Raw genomic sequence first — 15,662 nt, 5'->3', positions numbered from 1 at the left:
CTCTGGGAATGATTATAGGTTCCTATTAACAGTTGACTAACATATGTAACTTGGTCTAGATCATGAGGATTAGATGGTTAAGTACTTAAATTTAGAGTACACTGAGATAAGTTTAAATTGGGTCAAACTACATTGAGGTAATTTATGTATTTACCCATTTCTTTATATACTAATTCAAGTTTAATATCAACTTAAGATTGACATTAATCAAGCTTGAAGAAAACTTGATGTTCATCGAATTACTATTAGGGAATTTTCACTTAATTGTCACCTCAAAATTTTAAAATATTATAATTACCGCTGAAATTTTATGTACACTTTCAAAAATAGCATTCTGTTAGTTAAATTTAACTAATCATAATTAAAATTAAAAGTGGATTAAAATAGTCCATCTTGGCATTGTATAAATTATTTAAAATAATTTAAAAACTACCCAATAATGTACCCAATATCACCTTGGTAAATATTTTACACTCAATTTCAAAAAAAAATTAATATTTTAGTCTTTTATATGTGTTTATTAACTTTAACAACAATCCGTTGAAAATTATGTTAAAAAATATAATTCTAAAATAATCGAAAGATTTTAGTGACAATTATAATATATTTTAAAATATAACTATTAAAAAATAAAATAGTTTATAAATTAATCTAACGGTTAGAAAAAGCTCAGTTAGATCGGATATTAAAATCGAAACAAAAATAATAAAGAAAAGTTTGGCTTAAAATATGAGCCAAACTTGACCACCATTCATTAGCCTAGAATTAATTTCCACACCCCTACGTGTCTTGGAGGGTCGAATATAACAAAAATCCAAGAAAGAAACACTTAATCTATTTTTTCAAGAGAAAGAAGCACTTCACCATCTACCATCATCGCTCTAGAGAAAGAGACTAAGAAAAAGGACAGACTAACTTGAGAAAAAGAGACCTCTTATCAACTTATTAATTAGATCCATTGTCCTAATCATCGGATACCATTCAGAGACACCAACTCCAATAAACAAGACGTGAGTTTAAGAACCCTCGACAAAGATCTCCTCTCTCATTTTGGCTAACAGCGAGGCCTAAATAAAGTTCGAACGTAGTTAATTTGGTAACTTTTCAAATAACACCCAAAATTAATTTTATTTTATATGAAGATTTGGATTAATATATATTATAAATATGGGTGGGACCGGGACCGTACGGTAGAAATGATAACAACGAAGGCAAAAACTAACGGTGTTTCTTTCCTCGGAAATTTTGTAATAATTTCCTTCGTCGGTAAGCTTTCGCCGTCCATGCAAGAGGACGAATGAAAGGCTACCAGACGATAGAAACGTGGATAGCTAATTCTATTCACCCATCACTATCCGACGTTGTCCGAATCCATGCAATTGGATTTGCTTTTATTGGTTTACTTCCAACGTTCCCAACCTTCCCAACCTTCTCTTCTATTTTTAAGTGGAGGGAGGAGAGAAGGCTTCGCGCCAACCACCACGCATTACCTTCGTTGAGACCACTAAACGGGAGCAAATTAATTCGTAACCAGAATAGATGGAGGGATAACTCGATCTCTATTCGTATAAAGAAGGATGTCTAGGTAATTGCAAGAATTTCTCCGTAGCAATTTAGCAGCATGGCTTCTCCTCGAAGGTAATGATATCGATGATGCGTCTTTTAATTGTATGAGTGTTGCTTTAATGAATTGATAAATATCCAGAGAATGCGTAGAGAAACGTGGAGAAGTTGATGATGCATTAGTTCACTTGTCTACCTCCGTTTCAGCTCAAGGTATGGGAAAATTTATCTCAAACTCTTCCTATGAATTCAACTTCACTGTGTTCATCATCATCAAATCTTTAGATTTGAGATCGTTGGACTTCGATGAGGAGAATCGAGAAATGACCAATGAATCATCTTCTAGAACGCTTTTTGATGATTCCGTTCGGTCTTCGGATTCAGAAACAGTTTCTGAGAACACCAGCACGTCGTACTCGGAGAATGGAATTATTTGCAGCCAGGCTTCACTTTGGCGGGGATTCCTTCGCCTCTGGAGGGTGAAATCGATGAGGCGGTTCTCGAGCTTCCCCCCATTTGGAGTGTCAAAGCTATCGAGAAGAAGAAGCAGTAGAGAGACCAATTTCCCCGGATCGAATTCGAGCATGGATAACGATTTCTGCCTGTTTAAGCCTTCTTGGAAGAGCTTCACATTGCCAGAGCTCCAAAATGCCACAAATAACTTCAATCCAGGTCTGTTTTGATCTTCTCTCGCAATCTGACATGAACTTTCAGCACCAAAATATTCAGACTACATGAATTTGAATGAAAAATGTTACTTAATTTCATTGACTACTTTGTTTCTTAATTTAGTCCGAACGAATTTGAACTTCAAAGTATCAATCTGAACTGAGGTGATGCTCACAATTTGAGCTGTAACTCCGATATTTCTGTATGCCACATTTACTGATTTTCCTTGCAATAAGATCATAGTATTGTATCTTGGGTTATTTAAATGAACAGCATAGCAGAGTAAACTCCTCTTTAATTGTTCATCACCATTAAGTGAATCTTAACATTGGGTGACAGAGAAGAAATGTTATCTGAAACATATGTGCTTCAAATGCATAATGTTACATAGCATAGGACCTGTATGTTTCCTTTTAGTTGCTGATTCTAATGGAGCTCAATATGTAAGCACAAAACAACTGAAAGTGATACATTTCCATCATATAGATATCGATTTCAGCAGTTCCTTTGGCTACTAATTCAGTGTGAAAAATTACACTTTCTTCCTTCGTAATACAGAGAATATAATTGGGAAGGGTGGGCATGCTGAGGTTTATAAGGGGTGCCTACGAAATGGCCAGATAATAGCAGTTAAGAGACTTACCAGAGGAACAGCAGATGAAAGGATCAACAATTTCTTATCTGAATTAGGAATATTAGTGCATCTGAATCATCCAAATACTTCAAGATTGATTGGAGTAGGGGCTGAAGGAGAGATGCATTTTGTCTTTCAGTTGTCCTTCCATGGATCCCTGGCCACTCTACTTCATGGTAATTGTGTAAGTTTAACATGACACAAAGCTTTTCACGTTATGCTACATTTGTAATTTTCCCTTACTGATCTATTTAAAGGTTCAACGGAGAAACTAAACTGGAATCTCAGATACAAGATTATCATTGGGATAGCCAAAGGTCTTGAATATCTTCATGAGAGGTGCTCGAGACGCATCATCCATCGAGATATTAAGTCTGAAAATATACTGCTTACAGAGGATTTTGAACCTCAGGTATCTTCCAAATGATTGTTCTGTTAGTGTCTGTAATGTTGTTCCATGACGGTTTGTGAAACCTTTTAAGTACCAAAAGAATTTCAATACTTCACTCTCAAGAATAATGGAGGCTTGAGAAGGTTACAGATTACTTTGCTCATCTGAATACTTCAGCATAAGTTATTCAACTAATTCACTTTTCAGCAATTTTTTTACAGAATCTCTTTGATCTTGTTCCAGATATGCGATTTCGGAATTGCTAAGTGGCTACCTGACAATTTGACTCATCACACAGTGTTAAGCATTGAAGGCACATTTGGGTGTGTGAGTGAGGGATTTACTTCTAGTTTCATGTTCATCATCTTTTAATCATTTGGATATGCGTTCACATTTCTCATCTAATATTACTCTCTTATTAAAACAGTTATCTAGCACCTGAATACTGCACGCACGGCATAGTTAACGAGAAAACCGATGTTTTCGCCTACGGTGTTCTAGTACTAGAGCTCATTACTGGACATAAGGCACTAGATTCTTCAAAACAAAGTCTAGTGATGTGGGTATGTCTTCTTTTTACTCTGTTTCAACTTTCTTTTGATGATTTAGAATTAAAACATAGTAATTGTAAATTTTCTCTTTGCTCTATTGTTGTCTCAGGCAAAGCCTTTGCTTGAAAAGAATAAAATTATGGAGCTACTTGACCCTTCACTTTGTGATGATTATGACTCAAAAGAAGTAAAACGAGTAGCTAATGTGGCTCGTCTGTGTGTCCAGCATTCATCAATTCTACGGCCTCGCATGAATCAGGTGAGCTAACAACTATTGATCAATGTGCTTTCTCAAAAGAAAATAACAAAAGTACAACTAAAATGAATCGAAATGCTGACTAATTTGCAGAATCTATCCATAGTATGAATTTGAAAAGCAAATATTTATGTGCAGGTCCTAAAGCTGCTAAAAGGGGAGGAAGACCGATTGGATTCTAAAAATGTAATTCAGAAGTCGCTCATCCGCAGAACATATTCTGAGGAGATCTTCGACGCGGAGGAGTATAATGCAACGAGGTACCTGAATGATCTTAGTCGGCATAAACAGCTAGCTTTTGACTATTAAAGCATTAAGAGTTTGGACTAGCTCATCTACTAGAAAAGCATTTCTACATGGGACTCAAAAAGGAGAGAGAAAAGATGGCATTGAAATTGTCTAATTTTTGTATATCTCTTTGAGGGAACATGTTATGGAGTTTATAACTCTATTTTGTACTCAAATTTCACTAGAAACGTATAAAACTTCAGTTGAATATTATGTGCTTTTGTTACATTAGGAGTGTAATGTTGTTTATTTTGTCTTGAGGTAGACAGGGGAGCTCAGTTCTTGTGAATGAGGCAGAGTAAGGTCCAATATGCAACTCAAAAGCTTAAGAATCATAACTTGGTTATCCAACTCCTTCAAGGCCTAAGAACAAATAGGCAATCCAACTATCTTGTAATATATTTAACTTGGTCAAGACCAATACATCATGAAGAAAGATAACCTATAATAATTTTCACAGTAAAAGCTAAGTGGTACAACTACTATTTAGAATCCTAACTGGTGAAATGGTAGCTTTTAGAAATATACATCCTCTCGGACCAGTTACTGATCGTCGCCTAAATTTGGGGTGATATAATCCTTAAGTAAAGGCCAGCCTATCCAACTTTCCGGCATTAAGATAAGTTTTTAAGGCGTGGATAACCATTCTCTATCAGCTTAGCAGAAGCCACTACAGAACACCATGGAGGTGGTTATATCCAGGGTCTAGCTAATTATGCACTTGAGCATTTCAGTACCATATCATCATTGAACATGAACATTAGGAGAAAATAGGGTATATCACTAGAAAAGTTTAGTATAATATACATATTTCACAATAGCAATAACATGGAAATTAACCATGTTGCTGTAAATAAGAAATCTTACAATCTTAGTCGTGTACCATCAGTCGCCTACCAGACATTACCAAGGTTTGTACCTTCATCACGACCGGATGTCAGAGAACATGATATCTTCGAAGAAATGCTTCAATCACCGGACTGCATACATAAAAGAACTGCCACGGTAAGAAAGAAGAGTGATTCCATTCCTTCCATAAATCCTAAGTCCTCCATAACTCTTCCTGGCCTCATCCTTAGAGGCCTAACAAGGTAGCTACTTCCGATGTTGCACATGCACCAATGGCACAGCCAACAACCATGCTAAGCCAAAGTAATAGCAGCAGGAGCACATACCTTGATCAGAATGTCAAGCTTATACTTCATATAAGTGTAGCTAAGGTCAGACAATACCCTATTTATATTCAATTTGAACTAACAAAGCTCTTAATTTCTTCCATGACATCATAGAAATGGTTGGTGTTGGGCAAGAAGTAGAATCCTACAGTAGCCTGCTCACGGTAGACAAGCTTAACTTCTTTACCAGCCCTTTTTAGTGCTTCAGCATAACCAATCTGCCAATCCTGAGTCAAATCCAGACCTGCCACTACGACAAGAGACTTTGGAAATGGCCTCCCATCTAGCTTTATGCCGTTAGGCCCAAATGGGTTACATGCAGGATGATCTCTATTGGCCCCTTCAGGAAGGAATGCCTTCCAATACCAATCTCGGTCTTGAATTGTGACAAAGTATTTCCCATCCAATCTCTTCTCCGATTCCGTTCTGCCCTCCCCACCAAACATTGGGTTGAGTAGAATATTCCCAGAGATATTGATACCAAACTCCATGGCCCTCATTGCCACATTGTGCACAATGTTGCCACCTGAGCTGTCCCCTGCAAGGAAAATTCGCAAATTTGAGTCCTTACCCCTATAGAGCCACGGCTGGGCTGACACCCACTTAAGTGCATTCCATCCATCATCATAGGCGCAAGGGTGTCGATGCTCTGGTGATCGCCGGTAGCTGACAGAGATGACAACCGCATTGCAAAGATTGACAAAGCGACGGCAAAGAGAGTCGTAGATGGCAGTATTGACTGAAGAGTGTGCGAAGCTGCCTCCATGGAAGAAGACAATAACTGGGAAAGGGTCTGAGTCCAGGCAAGGTGAGCAGCGCATATCAGTGAGAATTGAGACCGCAGGGAGGGGGTTGGCGGGCGATGGGCAATAGATGCGGACGAGGAGATTGGTGGAGCGATCAACTAGGCAATCAAAGGAGTAGACACCGTCTACCGGGGTGGCATTAGCGGGGACCTTGCGGTCGAGGAATTCAGCTAGATGGCGGTCGAATGTGCCGTCGGGGCGGCGAAGCATGTTGTAGGCTAGTTTGAAGTTGGAGATGAGCACCCATGTGTTGAGAGGAACCACCATCTGTGATAAGGCCAACAAATCCTATGGATTATATACTTCCTCTACTAAAATATTTAGTTCTTGCGCAAAAGGAAGCTCATATGTGATAAAAAAAAAAAAGGAAATGGCTTCATTTTTCACTTCTATAACAATCAGAGAACAAAGGGTCATCAGAATCGCAAGTAAAGATTGAGCTAAAACAAATTTCCTATTGGTTTCAAAAATCACGCTAGTATAAGCAAGGCATTCTATAACAAACTAAAAGGAGATGGGAAAATAAAAGAAAAGAAAGCATGCCATTTCCACATAAATCCGAAGAAATGAAGGGAAAATAAGCTTGAGAAGAGAAAGAAGCGAATTACCCTGGACTCGTTAAGGTTGACCTCGTTGCCGCCAGCCATGGAATAGCCAAAAGAACAAAAGATCCCTCCTTTTCTCACGAATCAAGATCTAGAGACAAAACCCAAGTCCCAAATCCAACAATCCTATCTCCGAACTCCTCTGATTCCGGAAACCCAACAAAATCCTCAACTTCGGCGCCTCCGTCTCTCGGAAAGGAACCGCCTTTGAGGCGCAATTCAAAGCTAGATTGCTTTCTTAGATTCTTATAATCTCAAGATACCATTAAAGATCTATCCTTTTGGTCCGACTTCTCCATTTGTTTTCTTGTTCTATTGGAGTAAAGAAGAGAGAGAAGAGAGAGGGGAAGGAGTGGGGAAAGGGACAAAAGTTGGCTGCGTGAAGCCGACGCCAACGCTGCAACACGACAAAAGGAACGCGCCTTCCCTCAACTTCTTCCCTTCTTTTTCATCTTTTTTTTTTCTATGGCATTTGTAAAAAAAACCCTTCAATTTCCAAAATAGCAAAATTAAGTTTTTTTTTTATACATTTCATATATAAATTATATGTATTTAAGATATATACATATAATATAAAATAAATAAATACACTCAATTATAATAGCACAAATTTTTTAAGCTTTTTCTTATGTCTTATAGGTTATTTCTTATCGATATTTAGATTATAAATTTATCTTTTTCTAATTAATTTAGCATAATGAGATACTTTTATTTAATCTATATAAGTTTTTCATATTTTTTTAATAATATCTATAATTTAGTTAATAACGATGATGAATATTTTAGTATTTTTATGTACCTCTAATCCTATTTTAAATCAATCTTAAAGCCACAACCCTCTACTGATTTTAATCGTCTTTCTCGCTCCTATATCTCATCCCTTTGCACTCTCTTCTCTTATTTCGTTAGAGATAAGAATTCGTAACAAATTCAATTCTAAAATCAAATTTTTTCAAACTCCAAAATTACATTCTCAAAAAAAAAAAGTATTTGGTTATAAATCGCTAGAGAAAAAACTCTTCACAAGATCTTCTCTAAGATGTTATATATCTATAAAGACCACAAATTCAACGTTGTCGGAAACATGGAATGTGAGATATTATTACATTTTTTTTAGACCACACATAAGTCTAAATGCATCACTAAATAAGGACTATCAATAATTGGATAGCAAATTTATCACCCTTGAGCTTAAAGGGGCAGTCAAAGAAAGCAGCAAACATTGAGATCTGTGAATTGATGGTTGTAGTTGACTAGAAGATGACTCAATTATCTTACTTAAATATTCAAGTTCTTCAATATGGGTTGTGGTAATTCAATGTTATTACTGAAGGGCGAGCATACTGTCCGACTTATTTATAAGTAGAGATGAAACACATATGTATGAGAAATATAAAGGTAACCTTATTGATAGTCATGGGTGTTGATAAAAATGGTAAACTATTTTCTCTTGTGTTTGTCATCATTGAATGTGAAAATGTAGACAGCTAGAAATAGTTTCTTTCATGTTTGTTATATAGAGTTGTGGGTAACAAAGAAGTGTGTTTGATTTCAAGCCATCATGAGTGTATACTTGTGATTGTTAATAATGAATCTAATTAGTGTCAAGAGCCAATTGGTTACTAGTATTGCTTAACACATTTGGTTAGTAATTTCAACAAAAAAAAATTAAAATTTTGTCTTAAAAGATTACATTTATCAAACAGCATTGAAAAATCAATTATGCAAATTGGATGACTGAATGTCACTTGGAGAAGAACCATTGGAGCTGAAGAAATAGCTTAATGATATTCCTAGTGAAAAGTGGGCACTGGGTCATGCCAATGGATGTCAATTTGAGATAATAAATACAAATTTGAGAGAGATTCAATAGTGTTTTAAAGGGTGGTCATTACCTATCTAATTACAGCTTTGGTTCAAATAACTTTTCTCGTATCAATGATAGTATCTAATCTTCCGCATAAAATAGGAGAGATATGGTATAAAAGTGGGCAAGAATTTAAAAGAGCCAATATGCATACCGTGCAAGAATTTCACCATATTTGAGTTATATTCATAATCTCAACAAATCTCATACTGGGTAGCACATTAGGAGGTGAATATGATCCAAAAGTTAACCAAGTAAAAGACTTTTTATATGCGGAGAGTGATAGTTATTAAAATACATGTATCTTAACATTTTGACTACTTGAAAGATGAGAAGATTATAGTGGATTCAGGTTCTCGATTCAAATTACACGGTTCAGACATATTTAGAAACTTAATACTTTGGTATCATCCCCTTCGTGATAAAAGAATATTGACTTTTTATAAAGATTCAACATTAATTAATTCCAGATCCAGTCTAAGAAGAGTAGAGAAAGGATGGCTTAAAATTAAGTAGAATACTTAAAATGAGATAGATGATAAAAAACCTTACAAGACTATAACTTGTACTTTGTGCAAAAAAAGAAATAAGAAAAACAAAGCCACAATTGAGTGTCTTGTTGAATAGAAACTAAGAAACATAACACAATAGATTTTGCCAACTCAATTATTCCAGTGTATTTTTTTTTTTTTTTTTCAATACTCTCTTTTGTCAGTTTGTCACGGTCTCACTTACTTTTTCCTATTTTTTAAATTTTAGTATTTCTCCTCTCCAATATCAAGAGAGAAATATAAATATATAAATAGTTTAAACCGACTGTTAAAACAATAATTATTCATAAAAATAATATTAACTTAAAAAAGTTGCAGCAAGGTGAAAAGGTGAAATTGTAAATTTGAATCACATATCAATACATCTCTAGTTTCCTATAGCCAAAGTTGGACATACAAATATAATATTTAGGGGAAAATATGCACGCATTAATAGGTTATTACCACCCATGCTCACCGTCTGTCCATTTCTGTGCACTGTGTAGGCACAGACAGAGCTTCATCCACAATACAACAATGGTTTGTACTCGTAAACATCAAATCTAGTGTTTTTTTATTTATTTCCGTATACAAATGGATTGGAGCCAAAATTTCCCAATGAATGAATTTTAAACGTGACATGTACGTAGACTCGTAACACGTTGCTAGAATGATGGAGGGCACTTTTTTTTTTTTTTCCTCCCAGAAAATTCCAAGTTCGCACGGAATCCAATCCACCGAGCTAGAGAACGAGAATGATATAGAAAAGGAAAAGAAAAGGAAACGTTATCTTTCGAGGAAAAAACAAAAGAAAACAATGTCATACTTCTTTTCTTTTTGTTGGTCGAATCCTGTTTAAAGTTTTAAAGGATGGGTAAGAAAATTACATATTAACTCCCTGTCCTATCCTATGGCTTTGCTTGAAATCAAACCATCTCTTAAGCATTTATTTGTATCATTTTATCTCATAATTTAAACTAATTAAAAAAAAAGAGATTTAAGTGCAAAAACGAATTACAAATTTACTAGAGAAATTTACTACCATAAGAATATTGATATATTAAAATTACTCTTCTCCTTCTATTAAATTTATTCACTTTCAAATTTAAATTACAGTACACTTTTAATCTCTTCTATCTTTTTCATATTTAATATTACAAATCTCAAATCTTAACTATTGTTTAATTATCAAGCCTTTGAATATATGATTATGGAATAATATTATTTTAAAATATGAGTAAAATATTCATATTCCCTCAATCAATAGGATATTATTGGGGTATTACAGTAATTTAAATTTTTATTTTTAACTTCGGATTGAAAAAATAAACAGCATTGCCACACTAGCCTACACCACAAGAAGACAAAATAACTCAAATAAGAAATCAAGGAGGTAATTTGATTTTAAATATTACTAGAGAGCAGTTTACCAAATTCAAAGATTCTCCTAGAGGAGTTACTCACGTTCTGTGACTCAATTTCTAACTGATAGGAAGAATTTTTGCAAGCAAAAAATACCTTGGTATAATAAATACTCTATTAATTAAAAAAGATTAATGTACAAAACACCATATTATGTATATAATCCTTGCTTTCTCATAATCCTAATCCCTAGTTAGGTGAGAACCGCTTGAACAAAGATAAACTATAGGGCCGTTTTCACCTGTTTCAAGATGTATCATCTACAGTATTAAATAAAAAAACCTAATATAAATTTATATATTTTTTCTCTTCTTTTTAACTAAAGTTTACAAAATATATTTAATATCCACTACAATTAAGTGCATGTCAAGGTATTGCAGGTAAGCCCATCTTAACCTTTTGAAATGATAATTTATAAGATCTATAAAACTAATTTTAGTAATAGGAAATACACATACATATATACACAGTCTAAGTATAGATGCCTCTTGACACCCTCGAGTGATGAGTCTCTTCCATTTCCTCTCTCCTTGTTAGGACCACATCTCTGTAACATGATTGCATCATTTACCAACAATCATATTTCAATATTGGTAAATGATGCAATTATATTATCACCCCTCTAATAGTGGAGAAGGTTCCCTACATCTGACATCCCTTGCTTTCCCATTCCAACATGGTGACCACTATTATTGATCTCCTACCTCCAATTTATTGTGATCATCTCCAACTATCTTGTCTGACCCTACACACCACATTCCCTGCCAAACCACCAGATGGAGGCCACCAACTTTTGTATGTTTGTTCCCAGTTGCAAAAGCATCTAATCTATCAAGAAAAAGAGTTTGATTGTAATACACAACATACAAAAGATAAATTTTAGCATTTCAGTCATCCAACACTAATTCTGCCGGAAATAATTTTATCAAACTCTCTTTCATTTTTAACTCTTCAGCATAGTAGAAACATTCGTTATAGCACACTTACCAATAATGATAGTTCTTCTATTAGACGTTTCTTTGTTTTGGTTGGAGGTCGTGCTTACCTTTCAGTACAGACTGACTGGTTCATTGCGACATTGCGTATTTGTAGACTCTCTTCATTTGCAGAAGATGTGATTCACTGGAAAGAAATATATAGTCATGCAATCAGATTTGTCAATGAAGATGAACAGTTTCTGCTTGGTAAGAAAAAGCTTTGCCATATTGGATAGGGTAGAACTGAGACTCTTGTAACCAACTTGGTCAAAAGATATATACTGCGCCAAAAACAACTATAAATACAGGAACATGGCAAGTACATGAGTATGTTAAGATTGGTAGCCAATGAACTCAGGATGTTAATCTTCTGGACATGTCAAGTAGATGTTAAGATTGGTAGCCGATGAACTCAGGATGTCAATCTTCTGGTGTCACAAGAAGAAAGTCTGTGCATTCAGTGTTCCTAGGGTATTGAATCATCATCAGTATTGTAATACAAATTAAAGTGAAGAAAATACATCTCATTGTTAATGTGTTGGACACAAGCAAACTACTAAACAACTTCTGTTAAAAAATATACATCAAGAGAAAGGAACAATATTCAGTGGTATATCAATGAGAAACCAACAAAATTGTATGTCCTAAAACAAACCAATGCGTAGAATAAAATAATTGAGTTAAGAATTATAGTGCCATAGAGGTACCTGTGATGTTCCAGCATCAACTGCTACAAAGTTTTGTAAACCCTGAGCTGCTTCTGGACTTAAACAAAGTGCCTTAGACCAAATGCCACTTAAACAAAATGTGAAACAGCAGAAGGCCACATATTTGAATAAATAAAGATCTATGCACTTCTTTTGCCGGCAAAATAAAGAAAAAATAAAAAAGTTAACCAGAATAAGAAAATTCAATCAGCATATTTCAAGTCTCATTCTGCTCTATAACCAGAAACAAAACACTAAAGAGGCTAAGATAATTAGGATGGCATTGCACCCTGGACAAAGCAAAACAAGAAATTGTACCATGAACAGGTGACTTTCTAGGTGTTTTGGCATCTTAAGAATGCAAGGTCGTCATGAGAATAAAGTTGCAGGGGAGGAGGAAATTAAGATCCATTTTATAGATAAAGAAGGTGTATAAAAGAAAATAGCTATCTAGCAATCACTGTAGGGTATTTAGCTTACACATGTAGAGTTTTATCTAGCTTAAAATAAAGAGAAACCACATCAGATACAATCTCTGCTCTATGTCTGAAGATTTGAGAATGTCTCCCTAGAAATGCTTAGGCATAAGCATCTGCAAGCTGCATGCTAACAGGGTTCAGGTACAAGTCGAAAATAACCTTAGGCTTCAGGATCAACTAAAGCAATTAGCTATGTTTTCAGCTACCTTCTTGAAGCAAGGTAACGCCATAAGATGAAAGAGAGTTATATCATTTGAAAAGTTACTATTAGATCGTCAGCAGATGCATGTCTTCTCAATTCATGCCCTGATAACTTATAGATGCTTGGAAGACTGAGCATACTGCAAAATTGTAAAAGTAGCATGATTTCATCAGTGCACTCTAAAGGGAAAGAATTTTCTAATGGGTAGGTGTAAACACATCAAAAGATGAATAACTAGAACTACTTCTTTCTATAATAGCCTATAAAGATTATTTTGAAAAAGCATATCATCACTTGAGAATAAGAATCTTAATAAAAATGTATAGTCCTTTCGCAAGCTATAACATTTGATGATCAACCCAAGTAAAACAAAGTTCAAAGCAATACATGGATGGGATTAATAGGCAAAAGTATGACTCAATTAAATCTTCTGACTTCAATCCAATATTTTGAAAGACGATTGTGGTTTACAAGTGATCACCCCACTATGTAGCACCAAAGCTAAATGTGGGCACCAAGGCAAATTAGTATTTTTAATATACAAAAGTTAAAAATAATTATATATAATATATAATATATACTACTAAAAATTTAAAATATTTTTTCTAGTAGAATATTAACTAATTCACAACCAATAATTACAATTACAAACAATAAACAACAGAATGGCCAACATACATACTAGCAAACAATAATCACAAGCATTAATCAACAAATAATCATCACATACTTGCAGAAAAAAATAGTAATTCACAAATAGTGATCTCTCTCAAGCTCTCAGCAGAATAGCCATTAGCAAGCATGCGTGCAAAAAATATATTATTCTATGGATCAAAAAATAATTTTAAAAAATTAAAATAATATTAAAACCACCTGATGCCAAAACCTCCAAGGCAGCCCACCCACCTTTGTGGGGGCAGCCTTCTTTATTTGCAACAGAGGCAATGTGCCATCCCAACCACGTTACGATCGCCGCCTTCCAAAAATAGTGCTTCAGTTTTTGCAGTAGTGACAGCTCAGAATTCACTAATAAACTACCACTTGAAATCACCTTTGTTACACTATCTAAAAGTATACAATTGACAGATGTCGTTACTTCATACAAGGAAATCTGATAATTCAAACTCAACAAATAAAAAAAAACTACTAAGCATGAAATTGATATAAGACCAGCAAGAATATTTAACAAAGAAAAAGGAAGCAACACAGTTCCCAGCAATAAACTGAAGCAAAAGGTATACTGAAGAGATGGAAGAGCATGATAATTAAGTTACCAGGCTTGACGCTCCAAACCAGACAATTACATAGCAGAAGCAATACTACTAATCCCCTTCCTTAGCTCTTCATCTGCTTGTTCTAGGACCTGCAGCAAAAACAGCCTTAACAGAACAGAACCGATAGGCAACCAGAGGGATTAGAAGATCCAATGCTCAGCATTGAGGCGAACAAGAAGAAAAACAAAAACAAGAGTTAGAGAAGTCCTTCAAAAATCATAACTGACTGACAAACAATTTCAGACTTTCTGCTACCCGGAGAAAGAAGAAATACAACGCACATCCAACAAGCAAACTAGGGGAAACAGAATCGTAATGCAAAGACCAGACTAACCAACCAAAGGGAGAAATATAAGAAAACTATAACGAAACAAACAGAACAAATGAGAGACTAAGAAAGATGAAATATCTTTCTCCACATAATTTCTTGTCATATTAGTTTATGGTCAAAATTGTTACATTTTCAACAACTCCACACTAAACTTTTCCACCATCACATCAAAATCCACACATCTCCCAGCTTATTAAGACACAATAACAATCTAAAACTCCTGAGAAGCTGATCCAATATCACCCTTATCCTTCCCTGCTTTCTTAGGTAGGAGAGTCTGATGAATATTAGGTAAAACACCACCATTAGCAATTGTGACAGTCCCCAAAAGCTTGCTCAGCTCCTCATCATTCCTCACCGCGAGTTGTATGTGCCTCGGAACGATCCGATTCTTCTTGTTATCTCTCGCCGCATTTCCGGCCAACTCCAGAACCTGATAGGAACAAATGACAAACGAGATCAGGTCGACAACAAAGAGGAGCCGAAAGCCTAAGAGTAAAGACAAGATCGCTGACCTCGGCTGCAAGGTACTCGAGAACGGCAGAGAGGTAGACCGGAGCGCCGGCGCCGACGCGCTCCGCGTACTTGCCTGCCTTGAGGAAGCGGGCGATACGACCGACGGGGAACTGGAGGCCGGCCTTCTGGGACCGGGAGACGGATTTAGACGCCTTGGGCTTGCCACGGCCGCCCTTGGTCGAAGCGGTCGAACTCATGGCGAGCAAATGTTAAGATCGGAGAAGGAAGTCAAATTGGAAACCCTAACCCTAAGAGTCGTGTACCTTCTCGAAAGCGGGAGATTTGCTGGAGGAAAGGGAAGAGGAAGCAAGGTCTTATATAGGGGGGAATTCAGAAGAGAGATTTGCTCTCATTGGTGGAAGTGGTTTTGGCAGGATTGCCAGCATGTAACACGCGATCGACGCCACGTGGCAATCGCG

General features: G+C 35.7%; 3 protein-coding genes and 1 long non-coding RNA gene across 8 annotated transcripts; 1 reads left to right on the top strand and 3 right to left on the bottom strand.

The window, feature by feature from the left end:
• The first annotated feature begins 1,442 nt into the window (after positions 1 to 1,442).
• LOC140770540 (receptor-like cytosolic serine/threonine-protein kinase RBK2) lies at positions 1,443 to 4,565 on the top strand. 4 transcript variants are annotated; one of them, XM_073111770.1, is made up of 9 exons: positions 1,443 to 1,585; positions 1,706 to 1,776; positions 1,948 to 2,235; positions 2,791 to 3,042; positions 3,124 to 3,278; positions 3,501 to 3,580; positions 3,685 to 3,820; positions 3,918 to 4,067; positions 4,203 to 4,565. In XM_073111770.1, the coding sequence occupies exons 1-9, from the start codon at positions 1,578 to 1,580 to the stop codon at positions 4,371 to 4,373; spliced, it is 1,311 nt and encodes a 436-aa protein (XP_072967871.1). In that variant the 5' UTR covers positions 1,443 to 1,577; the 3' UTR covers positions 4,374 to 4,565. The 4 variants fall into 4 exon arrangements, with proteins under 4 accessions (XP_072967871.1, XP_072967869.1, XP_072967870.1 ...); XM_073111768.1 differs by having other exon boundaries at positions 1,849 to 2,235; XM_073111769.1 differs by having other exon boundaries at positions 1,443 to 1,638.
• Positions 4,566 to 5,095: 530 nt separating this feature from the next.
• Positions 5,096 to 7,269, bottom strand: LOC140771281 (gibberellin receptor GID1C-like). Its single transcript, XM_073112760.1, has 2 exons — positions 6,942 to 7,269; positions 5,096 to 6,600 (listed from the first exon to the last, which is right to left on the bottom strand). Exons 1-2 carry the CDS (start codon positions 6,978 to 6,980, stop codon positions 5,596 to 5,598), a joined length of 1,044 nt encoding a protein of 347 aa, XP_072968861.1. The 5' UTR covers positions 6,981 to 7,269; the 3' UTR covers positions 5,096 to 5,595.
• A 3,847-nt stretch (positions 7,270 to 11,116) lies between these two features.
• On the bottom strand, positions 11,117 to 14,446 carry LOC140770935 (uncharacterized). 2 transcript variants are annotated; one of them, XR_012106073.1, is made up of 4 exons: positions 12,442 to 14,446; positions 12,058 to 12,200; positions 11,745 to 11,879; positions 11,117 to 11,585 (listed from the first exon to the last, which is right to left on the bottom strand). It is a non-coding gene; the product is annotated as an uncharacterized lncRNA (long non-coding RNA). The 2 variants fall into 2 exon arrangements; XR_012106072.1 differs by having other exon boundaries at positions 11,745 to 12,200.
• A 334-nt stretch (positions 14,447 to 14,780) lies between these two features.
• On the bottom strand, positions 14,781 to 15,524 carry LOC140770528 (histone H2AX-like). Its single transcript, XM_073111753.1, has 2 exons — positions 15,243 to 15,524; positions 14,781 to 15,160 (listed from the first exon to the last, which is right to left on the bottom strand). Exons 1-2 carry the CDS (start codon positions 15,438 to 15,440, stop codon positions 14,939 to 14,941), a joined length of 420 nt encoding a protein of 139 aa, XP_072967854.1. The 5' UTR covers positions 15,441 to 15,524; the 3' UTR covers positions 14,781 to 14,938.
• Between the last annotated feature and the right edge of the window lie 138 nt (positions 15,525 to 15,662).

The sequence above is a fragment of the Typha angustifolia genome, chromosome 11, assembly GCF_048772165.1.
Source record: "Typha angustifolia cultivar Huaian chromosome 11, ASM4877216v1, whole genome shotgun sequence".
NCBI classification, from domain to species: Eukaryota; Viridiplantae; Streptophyta; class Magnoliopsida; order Poales; family Typhaceae; genus Typha; species Typha angustifolia.
This window is presented reverse-complemented; position numbering and strand designations above follow the sequence as displayed.

Excerpts from the sequence above, each read along its gene's own strand:
- LOC140770540 (XM_073111767.1), top strand. Across the intron at positions 2,236-2,790 it reads CACAAATAACTTCAATCCAG|AGAATATAATTGGGAAGGGT; the intron begins GTCTGTTTTGAT and ends TTCGTAATACAG. Across the intron at positions 4,068-4,202 it reads TACGGCCTCGCATGAATCAG|GTCCTAAAGCTGCTAAAAGG; the intron begins GTGAGCTAACAA and ends ATTTATGTGCAG.
- LOC140771281 (XM_073112760.1), bottom strand. The coding sequence starts at position 6,980 with ATGGCTGGCGGCAACGAGGTCAACCTTAACGAGTCCAGG. Across the intron at positions 6,601-6,941 it reads TCAACCTTAACGAGTCCAGG|ATGGTGGTTCCTCTCAACAC; the intron begins GTAATTCGCTTC and ends GCCTTATCACAG.
- LOC140770528 (XM_073111753.1), bottom strand. The coding sequence starts at position 15,440 with ATGAGTTCGACCGCTTCGACCAAGGGCGGCCGTGGCAAGCCCAAGGCG. Across the intron at positions 15,161-15,242 it reads TCGAGTACCTTGCAGCCGAG|GTTCTGGAGTTGGCCGGAAA; the intron begins GTCAGCGATCTT and ends TGTTCCTATCAG.